Here is a 21,780-nt window from a genome sequence, read left to right on the forward strand (position 1 = left end):
AAGGTGAGAAAGTAACACACATGCAGATTGGGCATGGAAAAAACCATTCACATCACTTGCATGACTTAATGGGGGGGGGGTTGAGGGAAGGACCATTGAAGATGGCAAGATTTCACTTTGAGAAACCGTACAACATGAGGGTTGCATTAATAAAGTTGTATTTATTGGCTGCTGAGTGACTTAGGTACCTTCAGGGACAAACTCCTGTCTTAATGCATTTTCAAAGTGTCCTTTCCTTTCTGAAACTGAAACCTTTGTGGACAGTAAGCATACCCAGATGCTTTCCTTCTAGCTATCATTATAATGCAGTGGAACATGCCCCAAAGTGTCCTGATCCACCATTTTAACCTTTTAAATGCATGCTTCATGACCCTGAGCTGAGCATGCTCAAACATACGTCTATTGTCTTCCCGTCTTAAGGTGGACATGCTCAGATATATACTTCCTGATTGAGTGTTCCCAGGGACATGCCCACCCTTAACGAGCTTTCCTATGTAAAACCCGTATGCTACTTTCATTGGAAGAAGATGCTGCTTGGGGAACAAAACAACTCTGGTGATCCCTTACCTACTGCCAGGGGAAAAGACTTTCCTCACTTTCATTTCTTGCCATGCTTCTTTTGGTTTCATGATTACCAAGCTGTGAACCTACTGTGCTCAGTTACTTACTGTGTCTGGGATTCGTGCTAAATGGGTAGATTTTAGGAATGAGTGCCAACACACACACACACACACACACACACACACACATATATGCATATATATATATATATATATATATATGAGTGGCTGTGTGAGATGATAGGTTTTCTGGGGTTGCTTTCTTTGTCTTTGTATGCATCCTGTAACACCATGTTATATATCTGCAATGTACACAATAACCTTTACTTTTAAAAGGAAAACAAGAATAACTATGATAAGACAGTGAAGGTAGGTCATGAATATCATTAGTATTTTCAGCAATGACACAAGAAAAAGTGCTGAAACCACACCACACCAAACACACTCACACACACACACACACACACACACACACACACACACACACACACACACACACAGGATCTTGCTATATAACCCAGGCTCTGCCCTCAAGTCCAGGCTTTCCTAATACCCAGGATATTTCTCCTTTATTATCCTCCCTAGGGCTGAGGTTAGAAGTATGACTCACAATGCTCAGCTTATACCAGTACCAGCACCAGCACCAGCACCAGCACCAGCACCAGCACCAGCACCAGCACCAGCACCAGCACCAGCACCAGCACCAGCACCAGCACCACACTGAGACAGGATCTCATTATGTTGCACTGTTTGGCTTGGAACTCACTATATAGACTAGGCTTGTCATACACTCACAGCCATCCATGCCCCTGCCTCTGTCTCCTTAGTGCGATAACTAAAATCACGTGCCACCATGCCAGGCCTCACATTATTTTAAAGGAATTTGTACTAACTGAATTTTTGTTTAGTAATTCAGTTATTTATCTACTTTATATCTTGATCACAGCTTCTCCTCCCTCTGCTCCTCCCAGTCCCTCCCTCTCACTTTACCTCTCCTCCTCCTCTTCTCCTCAGAAAGAGGGAGGACTCCCAGGCATACCAACCTGCCTTGGCGCATCTTCTATTAAGTCTGGACAAGGCAGTCCACATAGGGGAAAGGGATCTAAAGGCAGGCAATGGAGTCAGAGACAGCCCTGCTCCTGGTTTAGGAGTCCCACACGAATACCCAGAAGCACAACTGTTACATATATGCAGAGGGCCTACCTCTATCCCATGCGTGCTCTTTGATTGGCACTTCAGACTCTGAGTCAGCACGGGTCCAGATCAGTTGGTTTGGTTGGTTTTCTTATGGTGTCCTTGACTTTTCTGCCTCTTCCGATCTCTGTTTCCCGTCTTCCACACGATTCCCCTAACTCTGCCTAATGTTTGGTTGTGAGTCTCTGCCTCAGTTTCCATCAGGTACTGGGTGAAGGCTTTCTGATAAAAGTTATGCTAGGCTAGTGTCTACAAGTATAGCAGAATATCATTAATAGTGTCAGGGGTGAGCTCCCTCTCATGGTATGGGTATTAGGCTGGGCCAATTATTTGTTGGCCCTTCCCTCAAAGTTTGCTCCGTCTTTTATCCCTGCATATCTTACAGACAGGACAAATTGTGGGCCTAAGGTTTTGTGGCTGGTTTACTGTCCCAATCCCTTCATTGGAAGTCTTGTCTTGTCACACGAGATGTTCAGTTTAGGTTCCATATCCCTCCTTGCTAGGAGTCTTAGCTAGGGTCACCCTCAGAGATTCCTGGGAGTTTCCGTTGTCCTAGGATTTTAGCTCGGCTCAAAGATTCTCCTGCCATCCTCCACAATCCAGTTGTTTCTCCCAATACTCCCTCCCATCACCCTATCTCTCTGTTTCCATCCCCACCCCCTCTCCTATCTGGTCCCCTCCCTCCATCCACCCCTCATGTCTAATCTATTGCCCTGTCTCAGTGATATTTAAAGATCCTCCCTTAGGGCCTCCTTGTTACTTATCTTCTTTGGCTCTGTAGTTTGTAACATGATTATGTTATACTTTATGACTAATATACACTGAGAAGTGAGTATATACCATATTTGTCTTTCTGGGTCTAGGTTACAACATTCAGGACGATCTCTTCCTGTTTCCCCCATTTACCTGCTAATTTCATGATGTCATTGTTTTGAATGACCCAGTAGTACCCCCATTGTGTAAATTCTCCTTATCCATTTTTTGGTTGAGGGGCATCTAGGTTGTTTCTAGTTTTTGGCTATTTTGATTAAAGCTGCTATGAACATAGTTGAGCAAATGCCCTTGTGGTCTGGTGGAGCGTCTTTTGGGTATATGTCCAGAAATAGTATAGCTGGCTCCTTAGAATGATTCCCAATTTTCTGAGAAACCACCAGATTGATTTCCAGAGTGGTTGCACACGCTTGCACTCCTACCAGCAGTGGAGGCTGTCGCTTGAGCTTGTATCTAACGATTCTGACTGATATAAGATGGACTCTCAGAGTTGTTTTGATTTCCATCTCTCTTGTGACTAAGGATTTTGAGCATTTCTAAGTGCTTCTCACACATTTAAGATTCCTCTGTTGAGAATTCTCTGTTTAGCTCTGCACTCCATTTTGAACTGGGTTATTTAGTTTGTTGATGTCTAATTTTTTGAGTTCTTTATATATTTTGGATATCAGCCCTCTGTCGGGTATAGGTTTGGTGAGGATATTTTCCTAATTTGTAGGCTGCCATTTAATCCCATTGACAGTGTCCTTTGCCTAACAGAAACTTTTCCGTTTTATGGGGTCCCATTTATTAATTGTTGATCTTAGTGTCTGTACCTGTGTTACTCTGCTCAGGATGTTGTTTCTTGTACCAATACCTTCAAGGCTATTCCCCACTTTTTCTTCTATTAGATTTAGTGTATCTGGTTTAATGTTGAAGTTTTTCATTTACTTGGACTTGTGTTTTATGCAGACTGATAAATATGAATCTGTCTGTATTCTTCTACACACAGACATCTAATTAGACCAGCAACATTTGTTGAAGATTCTTTCTTTTTTTTCCATTGTGTAGTTTGGACTTCTTCATAAAAAAACCAGTTTCCATAGGTATGTAGATTTACTTCTGGGTCTTCTATTTGATTCCATTGATCAACCTCTCTGTTTTAATGCCAGTTCCATGCAGTTGTTTTTATTACTATCGCTCTATAGTTCACCCTGAAATCAGGGATGGCGATACCTCATGAAGTTCTTTTATTATACAGGATTGTTTTAGCTATCCTAGGATTTTTGCTTTTTCATATGAAGGTGAGTATTATTCTTTCAAGGTCTGTAAAGAATTGTGTTGCAATTTTTATGGGAATTGCATTAAATCAGTAAATTGCTTTTGGTAAGATGACTATTTTCACTATGATAATCCTACTGGTCCTCGAGCATGGGAGATCTTTGTATCTTCTAAAATCTTCAATTTCTTTCTTCAAAGATCTGAAATTGTCAGATGGGTCTTTTACTTGCTTGGCTAGAGTTATTCCAAGATGTTTTATATTATTTGTGGGTATTGTGAAGGCTGTTATTTCTTTGATTTCTTTCTCATTCTGTTTATTTTGGAGCGCTATTTTCTTTTTGAGTTAATTTTGTATCCACCTAATTTACTGAAGGTGTTTGTCAGCTGTAGAAGTTCTCTGGTAGAGTTTTGGGGGTCATTTACATATACCTATCATATCATATGCAAATACAATACTTTGACTTCTTCCTTTTCAATTTGTATCCCTTTGACCACTTTATTGCTGTACCTGAACCTTCAAGTACTATATTAAATAGACATAGAGCAAATAGACAGCCTTGTCTTATCCTTAATTTTTGTGGAATTCATTTAATTTTCTTCCCATTTAATTTGATGTTGGCTCTCAGTCTGCTTTATATCTACTTTATTGTGTTTAGATATGTGCCTAATATCCCTGAACTCTCCAAGACTATATCTTGAATGGGTATTGGATTTTGTCAAAGGCTTTTTCAGCATCTAATGAGATGATCATGTTTTTTTTTTTTTGTTCCAGTTTCTTTATGTGGTGGATTACATTAATGGATTTTCTTATGTTGAACCATCCCTGCATCCCTGGGATGAAACCTACTTGATTATGGTGGATGATGTTTTTGTTGTGTTCTTGGGTTTGGTTTGTGAGTATTTTATTGAATATTTTTGCATCAATGTTCATAGGGGAAATTGGTTCTTTCTTTGAGTCTTTGTGTGGTTTATCGGGATGACTATGGCCTTGCAAAATGAATTTAGCAATGTTCTTTCTGTTTGTATTTTGTAGAATAACTTGAGAAGTATTAGTATTAGCTCTTCTTTGAAAATGTAATAGAATTTTCCACTAAACCATCTGTTCCTAGGCTTTTCTTGGTTGGGAAGCTTTAATGACAACCTCTATTTCCTTAGATTGTTATCGGTCTATTTAGATTGTTTTCCTGATCTTGATTTATTTAGTTTAAATTTCCCATTTTTGTGGAGTACATGCTTATGAAGTAAGATTTAATGATTCCTAGAATTTCTTCGGTGTCTGTTGTTATGTCCTCCATTTTCATTTCTGATTTTTAAAATTAGGATATTCTCTCTGTGTGCCTTTTAGTTTGGCTGAGGGTATGTCTTGTTGATTTTCTCAAAGAACCACCTCTTGGTTTTGTTGATTTTTCATATCATTCTCTTTGTTTCTAATTGGTTGATTTTAGCCCTGAATTTGATTATTTCCTACCTTGTATTGCTCTTGAGTATGTTTGCTTCTATTTGGTCTAAAGCTTTGAGGTGAGCTGTCACATTGCTAGTCTGAGATCTCTCAAACTTCTTTATGAAGGCACTCCTTAGTTCTATTAACTTTCCTCTTAGCACGGCTTTCATTGTATCCTATAAGTTTGGGTATGTTCTGCCTTCATTTTCATTAAACTCTAGAAGGTCTTAAATTGAATTAATATTCTGTTCTCAATCAATGCAGCAGCAGCTCACTGAGTCCCAGCCCAGTGCAGGTCAGTGATTCACTTCAGCTCAAGGACAAGAGCTATGAGTTGAGTCATGTTGGTGGGAACCTTGATCTTCAAAGCTTGTTTAGAACTAGCTTAGTAGTCATAGTTTGTTTAATTATTATGGTTTAATGGAAACAAAATTTGAATTTTGGGGGAGCAGTTTGGCCAACTGTATCTTGTTGGAAATTAAAAAAAATTAAAGCTAGATATGCCCAACACTTATGTCTTTTTTCCATTAATTAATTTATTTATTCACTTTACGTCCTGATTAAAGCTCCCTATCCCTCCTCTCCTCCAAATCCCACCCTATGAATCCCACCACACCCTGGGACATCTAGTCCCAGCATGACTAAGCACCTCCTCTCCCACTGAGGCCCAACCAGGCTGTCCAGGTAGGGAAAGGGGATCCAATAGTAGGCAACAGAGTCAGAGATAGTCTCTGTTCCCATTGTTAGGGAACCCACACAAAGACCAAGCTGCCCATCTGCTATAAATGTGAGGGAGCATGGCTAGGTCCAGACCCTGCACACTCTTTGGTTGGTGCTTCAGTTTCTGTGAGTCCCAGTGGTCCCAGGCTACTTGACTCTGTTTTTTGTAAGTCTTCTTTTGGAGTCCTGGACCCCTCTGGGCTGTTCAATTCTATCCCCAGTATTTATGTCCTAACTACAGCTAATATTTTCTTCTCCCTCAACCTTAAAACAACCAGAAGCTTTTCCTTCACAAAAATTTCTTATTCACCTCTCAGTTGGCATTTTGTTATATACTTTCTTTCTTATCGGTTCCTCTTTATAATATGAGCAGGACTATATGCCCAAGCTTGGCCCAGGTCAACCACATCTGAGAGGCAGTACCATCACTGATATTCCTAATTGTTTTACTTGTCTTTTCCAAATGGTAGGTTTGACTCAGAACTTGTTTTATAGTACAGGGAATTGAACCTAGGGCCTCCCACGTGTTAAGCAGGCACTTTACCTCTGAGCTATATCCTCAATCCTTTGTTTTGTTTTGTATAAGAACTTTGAGACAGGGTCTTAATAAAATGCTCAGGTAAGCAGTAGACATGCTCCAGAGCCTAGGTATTCATGGAACTTGTGATGCTAGCTTCATCCCCTTGAGAAGTAGTATTACAGGGTGAAGTATTATAACTAATCATACCCAAAATGACTCTTTCGGCTAATTTGTTCACCTAGTAAGCTTTTTATTTGGTCTCTGTGTCCTAAAGACATAATTACCATGTAAAAACTAGAGCAACCTACAAAGATCTACTATGGGGATCATTCATTCCATATATATTTAATGTCATCTATGAATGAGATAATATGCTAAAACTTAGCAGTATGATATGACTCAGAGGAAATTATTGCCCTGACAGATACAGTTTACTGGGAAGTTTGATTGATAAAACGTTTGATTTTTGTGCTGGGATCAGTTCCTAGCACAGGGATGAAAGTGGGTAACACAATGAAGAAAAGATATTTGAGAAAATATGTATTATGATTGGGATTTGGAGCTTTAAGGGAACTTACTGGTGGGACACCAGTTTCATTGAAGACTTTATGGATGGAGAGACTAGGCTTTTGTGTCTCAGACAAGATCTTTTTATGAAACCAAGTTTGAACTCCAACTTGCAGCAGTTCTCCCTCAACTTCCCAAATGCTAGCATCCCAGGTATGTGGCATCATGCCTGATTTCATCATCATCATCACCATCATCATCATTATTATTATCATCATTATTATTATTTTATCATGAGACAGGCCCACTATATAGCCAAGGCTAGCCTTGAACTCAAGACCTTTATCCTTTCAGATTCTTGGTACTCTTGAGATTTCAAAAATGACTACAATGCCTAGGTTAGGGGACGGTAGTTTTGACAAATCTTTTAAGGATATTTGATAATTTAATAAGGGCCCGAATCGTGAAGGACCATGTTGAAGGGCGAGGCAGATTCTGTTACATAGTTCTCTGTGATAGACTGCAATAAATTTGGGGTTTCAGAGCAATGGTTGCTTTTGAGGAATTGTTGCTAGTTTTTTGTTTGTTTAGTATTTGGCCATCCTTAATTTTTGTCATTTAGTACATTAACTCTGATATACTTTCAGCCCACTCAACCCCATCTGGCTTGGGAATTTTTTCCCCTTTAGGTACCACACTCTTAACCACAACAGACCTTTGCTAAAAGGGCACCTCCACTTTATATGTCTTCAAATGTAATTTTATCATCAAGTGAAGCAATTTACATATCATTAGTTAGGTCCTGTTTTTAGATTTTATTTTCTGAAAAGGTTACCTCTAATCAGCTACTTTTGCTTAATTGGAGTGACCAATTTGAAATACTTCATTTAGAGCCTCAGCCTTGCCAACATTACAAGACATTTTTCTTCATTGATTGGAAAGCCTGAAATTGTAGATCGAGTATTAGTGAATGAGTTTGTTAAACTGGCACTGAGAGTGGTGCTCCTGCAGCTGAAAAGGAGTTGGTCATGGACACAAAGCAGCTAATTAACTTGTAACCCTGTGGGTATCATCCTGATGCTGTCCACTGGGATCTGTGCTGTCTCATTTTCCTTTTCTTCCTTCCTTCCCCTCATTGCTCCACCTAAGCCCATGCCCATAACTTTCCCACAGTGAAGATAATCTAATCCTGCATTCCACATCACTGGGATACTTCATGCTGCCACTGGGATACAGGTATTTCTTTTTTTGAGGAGAGTACGTCTTCAAAACAGAGGCTGTAAAAATGAAAGTTGTGACATAATTGGAATTGAAGTCCAGACGTTATTGTTTGATATTCCTTGGGAAATGTCCAGAGATGTTGAAATAAATTTCAGATGTCTATTATAAATGCTTCAATAGGAACTAGGTGAGAATATAGGAAAATGTCTCACTTTTGTGTGTGTCTAGTCAATTATGTTATGCACTTTTGTTTTAAATCCCTTGCAGAGCATCAGAGTGCTTTTCAGAATTGTCGTTACCCTGCATTTTCTGTAATTTTTGGCTTAATATCCATGCCATAAATGAAGTGTTGCTTATTAACTGCAGTGCAAATCTGAGTTTGCCAGAGCTGAGTGAAGAATTTTTACTTTTTTGAAAGGAACTGAGAGAGATCTAAGTAGCAGGACCCTAAAGAGCCTAGAGACTCATGCCACAGGAGACTTACTTGCCTTATTATTTAATGACTAAAATGTGTTCTAACTTAGATTATGCAAAATAATTTGACTAATCCTAAACCGGCAAGCCAGATATATATCCAAATAAGTCTTGCCTGGCTTTGAAGTCATAGCCTTCAAATACTTAACACTAAGAAGAGGTCAGTATACACTTAAGATTTCTTTTCTTTTTAGATTGTGGGGGTGGGCTGAGGGAGTGGCTGTATGTCTGCATATGTCTGTGTGTGGTGCATGCATGCATGCCTGCATGAGCACTCCTGCTGGCATATATGGAGGCTAGAGGTTGACAGTAGTGTCTGTCTTTATTACCTTCCACATGGTAGTTTGAGACGAGGTCTTACAAAGTGTCTTATACTTACTATTTTAGTGTCTCTGTCTCCTAGTGTTTAGTCTGGTTGTGGCATACCCTTACCACCACATCAATCTTTAATGGGTGTTTGGGAATTTAAACTCAGAACCTCATGCTTGCCTAACAACTACCTTACTCATGGAGCCTTCTCCTCAGCCCTCATGTAAAACATGAAGCTTTAATTTTTTTTCTTGGATTCACTGCTTACCAAGACTCCAGCTGTTAATTTCTAAGAATTTTAATCCATGGAACAAAAATTTTTCTAATCATATTTTACTATTTATTTCAAATCTTATTGGATTTTGATATAAGAAAAATGTCCTATGAGATATTTTTCAGTTTGAATGTATTAAAGATTTCTTGTGGACCAAGTATAAAGTTAATTTTTTTCAAAGGTGGCATAGACATCTGAAAAATTAATGATATTGTATTTATAAAAATTTCCTTATATCTATTATTTATATTGAAGTATAAATATATAAAATATATAGAGAGATACATTCATACACATAAAATAAAATAAATCTGTAAATCTTTTTAAAGTGTGGAAAGAGATGACTTACTCATGTGGCATGAGGTAGAGCATCTCATTTCCTTCCTAAACTCATAGGTCTCTCCACATGGCTAGCTGAACATTTTTAAAGCAATAATCAACATGGATATTCACTACCTTTGCAGTTTTATTTATTGTTTTAATATTTATTTATTTAATGCATAGGAGCACACTGCAGCTGTCTTCAGACACACCAGAAGAGGGCACAATTACAGATGGTTGTGAGCCACCATGTGGTTGCTGGGAATTGGACTCAGGACCTCTGGAAGAGCAGTCAGTGCTCTTAACTGCTGAGCCATTTCTCTAGTCCCACCTTTGTAGTTTTAAACAATTTATTCTTATACTTGGGATTAGAATATGAAGCAAATACCTCTTCTTTGGATATTGATTACAAGTTCATAAAATGTATATTCTTTATGAAGTGCTTTTTAGCATGTTATAATGAAATGGTCTGATGCTGTTAAATGTCTTAAATTTTTCCTGTTGTGAGGGATCATGCCCAAGCCTTCTCCATACTAGGCAAGTATTCTTCCACCAGGGGATATCACTAGTATCCTCTCTTTTTGAGACAGTGTCATGCGATGTTGCTCAGGATGGCTTTGAACTTGCTCTGTAGCCAGAGTTAGCCTAAAACTTGTGCTCCTTCTGCTTCTACCTCCCCAGTACAATGATTATATATTATACAACACCCAGTTGACATTGTAAATTCCACTTTGTTTCCTATTTCCAGCTTTGTCCTATCTGTTGTATTTATGTTTTCAATCACTTCTACTCTATTTATATATCTTTTTAAGGAATAATATTTATATGAATTTTTGTTTTAATATATCTTTCATATTTTAATGTAAAAGTTTAGCTCATTTACATGTTTGAATTCTTCTATTCTTCTTTACTATTTATTTTGCTTTTTTTCTTTGCTTAGTGATTTTCTTTCTTTCTTCCCCATTAATTTATTTATCCACTTTACATCCTAATCACAGCCCCCCCCCACTTCCAATCCCCCTCACAGCTTCCCTCTTCCCCCTCCCCTTCTCTTTTGAGAAGGAGACCCCTAATCTAAGCTCCATCCCCTCTGAGTCTAGCCCCACCCACTTTGGATCTAGTCCAGTCCACTCTGAGACTACTTGCCCCTACTTCCTAATCTAGACATGCCCCCTGAGTCATCAAGTCACTGCAAAACTAGGCAAATCATCTTCTACTGAGGATGGACAATGCAGCTCAGTTAGGGGTACAGGATCCACAAGCAGACAACAGTATGGAATAGCCCCCTCTTAGTTGTTGGGGTACATGCATGAAGACCATGGGGGCATGGGATGTGTGTGTGTAGCCGGCTAGATCCAACCCACATATTCTCTTTGGCTGGTGATTTAGTCTCTGGAAGCCTCCAAGGGTCCAGTTTAGTTGACTCTGTTGGTCTTATTGTGAAGTCCATATCTACTCCTGGGCCCTTGATCCCCTCCTACTCTTCCACAACACTCCCCAAGCTCCATCTAACTTTTGACTATGGGTCTCTGCATCTGTTTTAGTTAGCTGCTGGTGGAGAGTCTCAAAGGATAGTTATGCAAGTCTCCTGTCTGCAAACATAACAGTATCATTAGTAGTGTCGGGGAAGTCTAGACAGGAACTCAAACAGTACAGGAACCTGGAGGCAGGAGCTGATGCAGAGAGCATGGAGGGGTACTGATTACTGGCTTGTTCCTCATGGCTTGCTCAACCTGCCTTCTTATAGAACATTGGACCACCAGCCCAGGGGTGGAACCACCTGCAATGGGCTAGGTCCTCCCCTACTGATCACTAAGAAAATACCCTACAGGCTTGCCTATAGTCCAATCTTATGGAGGCATTTTCTCTCATCTCTTATGACATAAATCTAACGAGCATACCACGATTCCCTTTTATTCAGTAAATCATCAATTTCTTATGCTACCTACCTACTTACTTACTTACTTACTTACTTACTTACTTACTTACTTACTAGGCCAGATCTAAGGTTATATAGTTTAGGCCATCTTTGAATTCTCTATGTTACTGAGGATGACTTTGAACATCTGATTCTCCTGTTTCCATGTTTCAAGTGCTGAAATTTCAGGTGACTGCCATCATGCTCAGTGTTACGTAGTGCTGAGGTTTCATGCACCCAAAGTTAGCAGTCTACCCTCCCAGCCCTACTTTTTAGACCAGGAACTTTATTAATTTCTGTATATTTGATCTAAATAATATATTGCCTTTATAATTTTAAACAATTTCCTCTCTGTTTCTGGAATTCTTGCTTAGTACTTAATGCAATCTTGACAATTTCATATTGATTTATATTTAGTAATATATTTGGAGGCTAACTGTTCACAATTGGATTCTTTCCTTGTAGTTGTTCCTTGGCTTAACATTTGAATTGTTACTGTTGTAAGTTGGCTGGAATATTTTGTTGGGTGCTTTCCTTTGTGAAGCATATGTATGCACATTGAACCCAGTGGCTTTGTATTGTCTACTTGTTCGTTCCTTGCATCTGAAACTGTATTGCATATACATGTATGCATGCTCATTGCTTTTATGCTACTAAACAGCTACATATTTTTCTTCTAGTGTGAGGAACTTTTGAACCCTTCCATATCTGCAATATTTTCCTGCTATTCTTAGATATTAATGATGTTTTTGTCGATATAGAATTCTTGTCTCATAGTCCCTTTTTCTCTTTAATTTATAGATTTTATTCTACCATCTTCTGCCTTTCTCTACTTCAAATGATAAGTATACCAGGCTGATTGTTTCTCCCCCACCCCTCTTTTTGGCACATTCTAAAATCTTTAACAGGCAATGGAATTTCTCCTCTGTTATGCTTCTCAATCATGAGCTCTTTCAAACGTCAAACCGGAAATTCATTTTAAAAAATGTATTTTGGTGCTAGAAAGGTGGCTCAGAGGTTAAGAGCACTGAATGCTCTTCCAGAGGTCCTGAGTTCAATTCCCAGCAACAACAGTGTGGCTCACAACCATTTACAATGGGATCCCACGCCTTCTTCTGGTGTGTTTGAGATGCTGTTGAACCATGCGCACTTGAAGGCTAGAGATATCAGATCCCCCTGAATCTAGAGTTGTAAGTACTTGTGAGCCACCAGATGTGGGTGCTGGGACCAGGATTTGGATCCTCTGAAACAGAGGTACTTATTCTTTTAATTGCCTTTATTGAAAACAACTTTTTCACACAATATATTCTTATAGTTTCCCCTCCCTCATCCCTAGATCCTCCCTAGCTCCTAACCCATCCAACTCTGTGCCTTTTCTCTATCTCTTTAGAAAACAAACATGAAGAGAAAAAGGAAACTAGAATAAGACAAAAGAAAAAGCATGAGAAACATACACATACAGAAAGCACACACATACATACAAACACACATACATAAAGAACGTACACAGAAAAACAAAAAAAAATCATAAAAGCACAAAATCAGAAACCATAATATACAAGCAAAAGAAAAACCAATAGGTAAAAATTGCCCTAACAAAGCAACATGAGACAAAATATGTCTAGAAAAATCACTGAGTTTGTTTTGTACTGGCCATTTACTGCTGGCCTGGAAGGGGCTACACTTAAGTGTAGTTTATACCCAGTGTCTTAGTGGAGTTTCTACTGCTGTGACAAAACACCATGACCAAGGCAAGTTGGGGAGAAAAGGGATTTATTTGGTTTATATTTCCAGATCATAGTCCATCACTGGGGAAAGTCTGGTCAGAAACACAACCAGGGCTAGAACCTGGAAGCAGGAACTGATGCGGAGGCCATGGGGAAGTGCTGCTAACTGGCTTACTCTCCATCATTTGCTCAACCTGCTTTTTTATAGAACCCAGGATCACCAGCCCAGGGACGGCAGCATGAACTAGCCCTTCCTCATTGATCACTAATTTCAAAAATGCCTTGCAATTGGATCTCATGGAGGAATTTCCTCAAGGGACACTTTATCTCTCCGGTGACTCTAACTTGTGTCAACTTGATACACAAAAACAGACAGTATACCCAGTGACACTCCATTGGAGAAAATGAATTTTTCCTTTGCAAGAGGTTGCTATAACTTCTTGGCTATGGATGGGAGCTTCTGTCCACTTCCCCATCTCAGTGCTAGAATGCCATGTAGCTTGGACATGTATAGGCCGCCATGTGCATGCTGCCACAGACTATGTGAGTTCATGTGTGCTTTAGTCCCATTACGTTAGGTTGTGTTTTCTTGGTGTCCTCCATCCTCTCTGACTCTTACAATACTTCTGCCTCTTCTTCTGCAGGGTTCCCTGAGCCCTAGGGGAGGGGTTGGATGAAGACATCCCCTTTAGCAGAGAGTTACAAGGTCTCACTCTCAGCATGCTATCTAATTACTGGTCTCTATTATTCAGTACTTGTTTTTAACTGCTGAGCCCTCTCTCCACCCCTCCCCATGATTTTTAAAAACTTTTTATTCTTTATACATTTCTTATAATTTTCTTCTGAAACAATTGCCCTTTGTTCTTTGACTTTGGTTACATGTAATCAGTTCCCACTTTCTTTTTCCTAAGAAGATCCACCATTCCATAAACCAAGCCAGTACTGCCCTCTTCTGTGAGGCAATCATCCCTTAGTCGTGGGTTCCTTCTTTGCCTTCAGGCTTAGTCCTTCCATGTCCTTGCCTCAGGACTCTCTGCTGCTAATTCCTTAGCTCTTTTAGAACCTGTACATCTTCTTAGAGTCTGCCAGTCCTCTCAGCTATTTATTCCAAGCATCTCAAGGCTGGGAAAAGAAAGATTATAAGAGGCACAGACTCCTCCTCTGTTTTGAAGGTTTTAATGACTATAGTTTATATTTTTGTAACGTTTTACAGATAAGCCCTGTTGAGAAACTGTAATGTAATCTTAAAATTAGAAATAACATGCAGGTTGTGATGGAATGAATCTATTTGTGTTGATGGTTTGCATGGAATTTTTTGTACATATAATGCTCAGTTCCCAAATATTGCATGGTAATTAGCAACGGTGACATTCCCATTTTGCAGATGGAGAAAAGGTTAAATAACTTTCTCAAAGAGATGGCTCAGTGGTTAAGAGCACTGAGTGCTCTTCAGAAGGTCCTGAGTTCAATTCCCACCAACCACATGGTGGCTCACAATATCCTTAATGAGATCCAATGCCCTGTTCTGATGTGTCTGAAGACAGCTACAGTGTACTCATATACATAAATATTTAAAAAATAACTTCCTCAGCATTAACTATGTTATTATGATGTTAATCATCTGATTACAATATACCAATGCCTTACTCCCCTACTTACCTTTAGAATATATTACACTTTGGAAATGATTTTTGAAATTCCTAAGTCATATGTTATAACCTCTATTGTTTTAAAACTTTTATACTGAAATATATGATTTAAAATGCTGACTTTAAAGGGGTAAGTTTTTGTTACATAGTTACAAGTCTAACAAAAGAATTTGAAAATAGTTTGAAACATTTAAATAATTGGGATATGTATATTCTTCCCTGAAGATAAACATTTCAGACAGAAAGTCTATATTTTGACATGACTTTTCTCTTTGTAAAACATTTAAGAACATTTGACTTTATCTTGCTGTGAAATAGAAATGCACTTGGCTAATAATTCCTTATCAAGTGTGACACTGAGGAATGTAACCATGTCATAGGTACTTGTTTTGTCTTTGAGTTTTGTAATAAAGGACTGAACAAGTTCATAACTATTTTAAAAACTAGCACTTTTCCCTGGTCTCACTTTCTTTTCATATAAGTACTGTTTTTTATAAGTATCCTCTTAATAAATAAACAAACACACAAGAGTGATGCTCAAAATAGCTGATATATGACATGGTCCAGTCATCAATCAGTCAGAATATATAGTAGGTAGAGTTACCACGTGTGATTATATCTGCCCACTGGTATATCAGTTCTATCCCAGTCTTATCTATAGCACTGTCCCCTTGTGTGAGTTCTTACATGTCCATTATCATAGGTGACCTGAAAAGGGATATATTGTCATTTTGCAAGTTGAGAGAATGAAGTTTAGTATAGGACCTTGGAATGAAAATGTTTGGGTTATAAGAGAACACAGGGATAACCTATGACTCCTTCCACATATGTAGCAGAGGATGACCTTGTCAGGTATCAATGGGAGGAGAGGCCCTAGGTCCTGTCAAGGCTTGATGCCCCAGTGTAGGGGAATGTCAGGATGTGGGAAGGAGTTGTTGGTTGGGTGGGTGAGGGATGGAGCACTCTCATAAAAGCAGTGAGGTGGGGGGGGGTGAGATAGTGGGTTTCTGGAGGGGAAACCTGGAAATGGGATAACATTTAAAATGTAAATAAAAATGCAATAAAAAAATAAACTTAATAAAAATGCTTAGGCTGTTAGGTTAGTGTTTTTTATTTGTGTGGAGATCTCCCTGTTTTTGGAGACAAAGGCAGCATGAGACTGGATACTTTTTTGGTAGTTACACCATGTGTTTTTTTTTCTTACTGTATTGTTTTCATACAATATATTCTGATCATAGTTTCCCTGCTCCCAAGAGGGAATCTACTTTCGGTGAGACAAGTCCTAGCTTCCTTCAGAGAAAATTCATGGTGCCCTGTGATGAGTAGAATAAACAAGCCCCATGCCCCTTGAAATCTCCATGTTGTAGGCTCATTCTTTGGTTCCAGGTCCCTTGCAATTATGAGCCCTAGAAGAAGCTCAAGCCAGTGCGCAGATTCATGTCAGTGGAAAAATGAATTGGCCTCTTTTCTGTTTCAGCAGGAACAAACATGTAACCTTACTTTAAAGGGATATTCTTTTTTTTTTTAATTAACTTGAGTATTTCTTATATACATTTCAAGTGTTATTCCCTTTCCCGGTTTCCGGGCAAAATCCCCCTCCCCCCTCCCCTTCCTTATGGGTGTTCCCCTCCCAACCCTCCCCCCATTGCCGCCCTCCCCCCATAGTCTAGTTCACTGGGGGTTCAGTCTTAGCAGGATAAAGGGATATTCTTTTACCCACTTGCTTTCTTCCCTCTCCCTCCACAGAATGGCCTGCCTTCAGAGAAGAATCCATATGTGTTTAATGGTGATTTTGTAGATCGAGGAAACAATTCCATGGAGATCCTAATGATCCTGCTTGTTAGTTTTCTTGTCTACCCCACTGACCTGCACCTCAATAGAGGGAACCATGAAGACTTTATGATGAACCTGAGGTAATGTGGAGTTCAGACTTTCCCTTTTATTCCCACTCTGAGATTGCTGCTGCAATGAGTTTACAGTGGACAGGTGTAGGTGAAGCCATATAGAAGGAGAGATAAGATAAGTCATATGGAAAATCTCCAAGTCCTCACCCTTGTTCATTAACCCCAGTCTTTTAGTTAAGTTTCAGCTGCTTCAAAGCTCTCCTCTGACTATTTCCAGTCGTGTGTTTCCTCTTCCTCTTTATTATTTTCTGTTGTGCCTACACTTCGCAGTCCATATTGCATACTGGGTAGGCACGTTAGGTCAGGTTTGTTGCATGGACGGTTGTATGAAGTAGACTTAGATGGGAGCTTCTGTTGCTTCTCTTGGCTTGCTACAAATTCTGTCTCAATGTCTTACATTGGTATGTGTATTTTCTGGTAATTGCTTCTACCATGGTTGTTCATAAACATTCGAGAACAGCTGCAACATAGTATTTGAACTATGTGACTCACTAGAGATTTGAGGGATAATGACTGATTAAATGGTTTAAGAATTCTGCCTGAAAGGCACAGTAGGTAATAAATGTTCCCTTCTTTCTTTTTCTTTTCTTTTTATGGAAAAGAGAGTTCAGTTTGTTCTAGAAAATAGAGGTTATGTAATGTCTCATGCTTTGGGTCCGAAGCTTTTGGGTGCTGTATGAAAGCTCAGCGGATCACTTTTGTCTTCTGAGCAGTCTCAACACCTGACTCAAGTACAGAGTTTCAGTTTTAATTCTCCAGGTATAAAAGCAAAATGCAAACAAAACAAGACCTATGAAGAACAAAATTCTGCGAGTATTATCAGAAACCTATTGCTGGGTGCTGTAAGAAGGAAGGCTGAGCAAGTGATGGAAAGCAAGCAGGAAACTGCTCTTCCGTATCCTGCATCCAGGTTTCTGAGTTCCCTACACGATGGACTGTGATTGGAGCATGGAAACTGAAAACAAAACCTCTCCAAGTTGCCTTTGGTCATGGTGCTTTATTACAACACTAGAGAGTTGTAAAGCAAGCAAGTAAAACAGTGCTTGATATTGTCGGAAATGTAAAAGATGGTCGACTGTTGTAAAGGAATATGGGCATGTATCTAAGGATAAGAATATCATTGAAGAAAGAGGGGCAAAAATGGAGACAAGGAGGTCAATTCAGAAAAAAACTGAAGAAATGGTAGCTTCCCATTTAGACTAGCACGATGGACAATGGAAAGGGCAAAAATAAGAGTTAAGAAGACTTTCGGCAATAACAATTTAGGGCTCAGTAACTTGATATGGAGACCTTGAAAGAGGAATTAATCAAGGATGGGCAGGCTTGAGTTGAAAGGCTTAACAGCATCATTCTGAAAGGGAATGGATTTAGTCTGGAATAGGTTTATTTGATGTATCATTGAGTATCAGTCCAGAGATAGATATGAAATGTAACCTGGAATGTTACTCTATAGTATTGACACTAGATAGTAATTGAAACCATGGCTGGACAGGGGTTAGAGTACTAAGGAAGAAGGTGAAGGCAAGGGATGGCCTAGGACAGAACCTGGAAGAATTCTAATAATGATGTTTATGTGGAAGAAGAAACCTTGTGAGGTTATAAAATACCCTGAAAGTTTACTGTCACAAAATGGATGGGAGGAAGTTTTCTAAAAGCATGGTTCAGCCAATTATATTTAGTGTTTCAGAGAAGTCCAGAAAGGTAAGAATGCTGTCTTATCTATTGCTGTGATGAGACAGCATGACTAAGACAACTTACAAAGGAAGACATTTAATTAGGAGCTTGTTTACAGTTTCAGACAGTGAGTCTATGACAATGATGTTGGGAAGCATGGTGGCAAGCCAGCCGCCATGGTGCTGGAGCAATAGCTGAGAAATTATAGCTTATCCACAAGTAGCAGACAGGCAGGCAGGAAAGGAAGGAGGGAAAGAGGGAGGGGGAGAGAGAAGGGGGGCGGACAGAGACAGAGACAGAGAGGCACACAGAGAGAAACAGAGACAGAAACAGAAACACAGAGACATGCACAGAAAAAGAGACAGGGACACAGAGAGACAAAAAGAATTGGCCTGGCTTTGGCTTTTAAAGCCTCAAAACCAACCCCCACTGACACACCTTCTCCAACAAGGCTACAGTCCTAGTCCTTCCTAAAGAGTGCACACCCCGAGAAGCAACCATTCAAATCTATGAGCCTGTGGAGATCATTGTCATTCAAAGCACCATAGATGGTAGATGTGTATTCATCTACCAGTGTGATACCTGTGGGGAGCACAGGGAGGGATTTATCTTGAAAAGTACTGTGTCATACTGGAGAAACCTGACATGATGTGATTTGTGTAGCAATAAGGGGAATGTGCTTTCGTCCCTATTTTACCTGTTGGAGACGAAGAGTACATGTGGTGGTGCGTGCCTTTAATCCCAGCACTCAGGAGTCAGGAGCAAGCAGATTCAAGGACTGCCTGGTGTCAGGTGCCAGTCATGGCAGGCCTACATGAAAAGGCTATTCTCTATTATCCTAAAGCATGAAAATGTAATCGAAAAATCTCCCTTAGATTTTTGTTATCCGGGCTTTAAAATTCCTGATATATTCTATTAAAACCTTTAATACCAATCATTGTATCACCGTTCCATGTCAGAGAAGGCTTGGAGACCCAGCTTATCTTAGATGCTTTGCTTTGTCCATTTTCACTCCTTTCCTTTGTCCTGCTTATTCATTTGAGTGATTAGATGTCTTAGCAATGTTACCTACATGAAAAGTCTTCTCCATACAGCTTCCTCTAACCATCAGGACATATGTCTTGAAATACTTGTAGCCTTCATATAGCCCCTGGTACACATTTGTTCACTTGTATTACAGTTCCAAAAGTATCTACTTTCTTGCCCCACCTATACTCTAGGCTTCTTGAGAGTCGAGATGGTGCTATTAGTTGCTTTTGTTCTTTCTCCCAATACTCCGGAAAGACTCTGCTAGGTATTTCAAATGACGTCTATGCTTTCTTGAGTTCCTACCATTTGCTCATCGTGAGACATCAATGGATTTCCTTTTTGCAATAATTAATGGTTTAAAATCTACTTTTCAGGTATGGCTTCACAAAAGAAATCTTACAGAAATACAAGGTAAGACTCATACTAGTTTTGCTGTGAAAAATCAGAGCCAATGAAGACCAGATTGTTGCTTTAGGAAGGGTGATGGGCCGATTAGAATTTGTGCCAATAAAATAATAAGCACAGCAGGAACCCCTCGCCATGATAGAATCGTACATTTTCTTTTTCACCATGACCGTTGGATCGGTTTCAGCATTGTTTTAAAGGTACCCACCCATGAATTTTACTCAGATATAGTGCAACAGAAACACAGAAACGTCCACTATGAAGGAGGGAGTTTTAGCTACCCACATGCAGGAGGCATAGTTTGCCCCATTAGGTTTAGCACACAAGGAATTATCAGAGTCAGACAGAGAGAGGCAGGTAGAGTCAGAAGAAAACCCAGAGACCAACTCTTTATGGGTTTTCACAGGAAAGAAAGGACAAAGCCCCTTAATGAATTGAAACTTGAGTAGTTAGAAGAGTGGCAGCCAGCCCTGCAGCACAGGGTTATCATTAGTTGTCTTTGTCTAGCTCTGGGTTGATTAGCACAACAGAGTGGCGACCCTGAATTAGAGGTCAAGAAAAGAATTCCTTGGAGGTTTGGGGGTGGGCTGGAGAGATTGCTTAGTTTTTAGGACACTCACTGCTCTTTTAGAGCACCTGGATTCAAATCCTAGCACATCTGGCTCACAACTGTCTGTAACTCCAAAATATGGCATTCTCACATAGACACACATGCAGGCACGATACCAGTGCATGTAAAATGAAGTTAAATACATTTAAAAATTAAAAAAAAAACTTCCTGGGAAGTGTGGAATCTGAAATGGTTGGTTTGCACATGAAATCAACCATTTAAGATCTCTCAAATTAGCTATGAGAGAGGGAGTCTTCTCCGTGAACAAGGCCCCAGGATATCAAAATATTGAAAATACAGAATGAAAAAAATTCCCATGCTAAGTACTTGCTAGTTGGTTGATGACTTCCTTCGGTTGGCATGAAAACTTGCTTTTTCTGTATATATTGAGCCGATTCATGTAACGGGACCTATCAGGATAATAAAACTCACTAAAGCTCTTGCTTACAGCTACATGGGAAAAAAATCTTACAAGTCTTGGAAGAACTCTATACCTGGCTCCCAATTGGTACAATTATTGACAATGAAATCCTGGTCATACATGGTGGGATATCAGAATCCACGGACTTGAATATACTCCAGCAACTACAGAGAAATAAAGTAAGAAGCAATGTGTGCCTGAATCTTGTCTCAGAGATTTATAATGGAATGTGCTTCTTTTCATTTGTCATTTTAAATAGATATGTGCTTTGGTGGTTGTTGTAGCTGAGAAAATCAGTGAAAGTCTCCAGAGAAGCTATGGTTGACAGCATGACCACTAGGTGGTTCCTCTATATACAGTACATTAAACAAAAAGAAGCCATGTTGCAAGTGGGGAAATGGGGAGACATTAATATATCCGATACTTTCTGAAAGTGACGTTTTTAGAGGGGAAGTTAAAATGAATTCACTTACATTTGTGGTAAAAGAAACACAATATAGCACTGTCATCTTTTGTAAATGTAAAGCCACTTACCACTGAATGCATTCCCACTGTGCTACTGTTACTGCTGGGACCACCACCCAGTCACAGAACTTCCTACACTACTGTTCATTCCCATAGAACAGTAACTATTCCCTCTTTTAGTTCTGATGACCAACATTCTGCATAGGAACTGTAGAATCATGTAGAAATTTGTAATTTGTTAAATGTCTCTTTATTTCAACTGAGCACAGTGACTATCTTCAGATTATTTTAACTCTAAACAACCATATTAATTACAACTCAGCCAGGACAAGGACCTGTATGGTGCCTGTCAAGATTTCATACCTACTAAAGGGTTCCTTGAATGTACACAACTAGAGCCATCTTCCTC

General features: G+C 39.4%; 1 protein-coding gene across 6 annotated transcripts in view; it reads left to right on the plus strand.

Annotated features, from left to right (window-relative positions):
• The window catches only part of Ppef1 (protein phosphatase with EF-hand domain 1), a 157,175-nt gene that overhangs the window by 119,145 nt on the left and 16,250 nt on the right, over positions 1-21,780 (plus strand). For all 6 annotated transcript variants that reach the window (XM_063280083.1, XM_039099837.2, XM_039099840.2 and 3 more), the window contains 3 exons: positions 16,610-16,776; positions 19,845-19,881; positions 20,936-21,085. In XM_063280083.1, the coding sequence (XP_063136153.1) occupies positions 16,610-16,776; positions 19,845-19,881; positions 20,936-21,085 (354 nt within the window). The remainder of the gene's footprint in view (positions 1-16,609; positions 16,777-19,844; positions 19,882-20,935; positions 21,086-21,780) is intronic.

The sequence above is a fragment of the Rattus norvegicus genome, chromosome X (assembly GCF_036323735.1).
Source record: "Rattus norvegicus strain BN/NHsdMcwi chromosome X, GRCr8, whole genome shotgun sequence".
NCBI classification, from domain to species: Eukaryota; Metazoa; Chordata; class Mammalia; order Rodentia; family Muridae; genus Rattus; species Rattus norvegicus.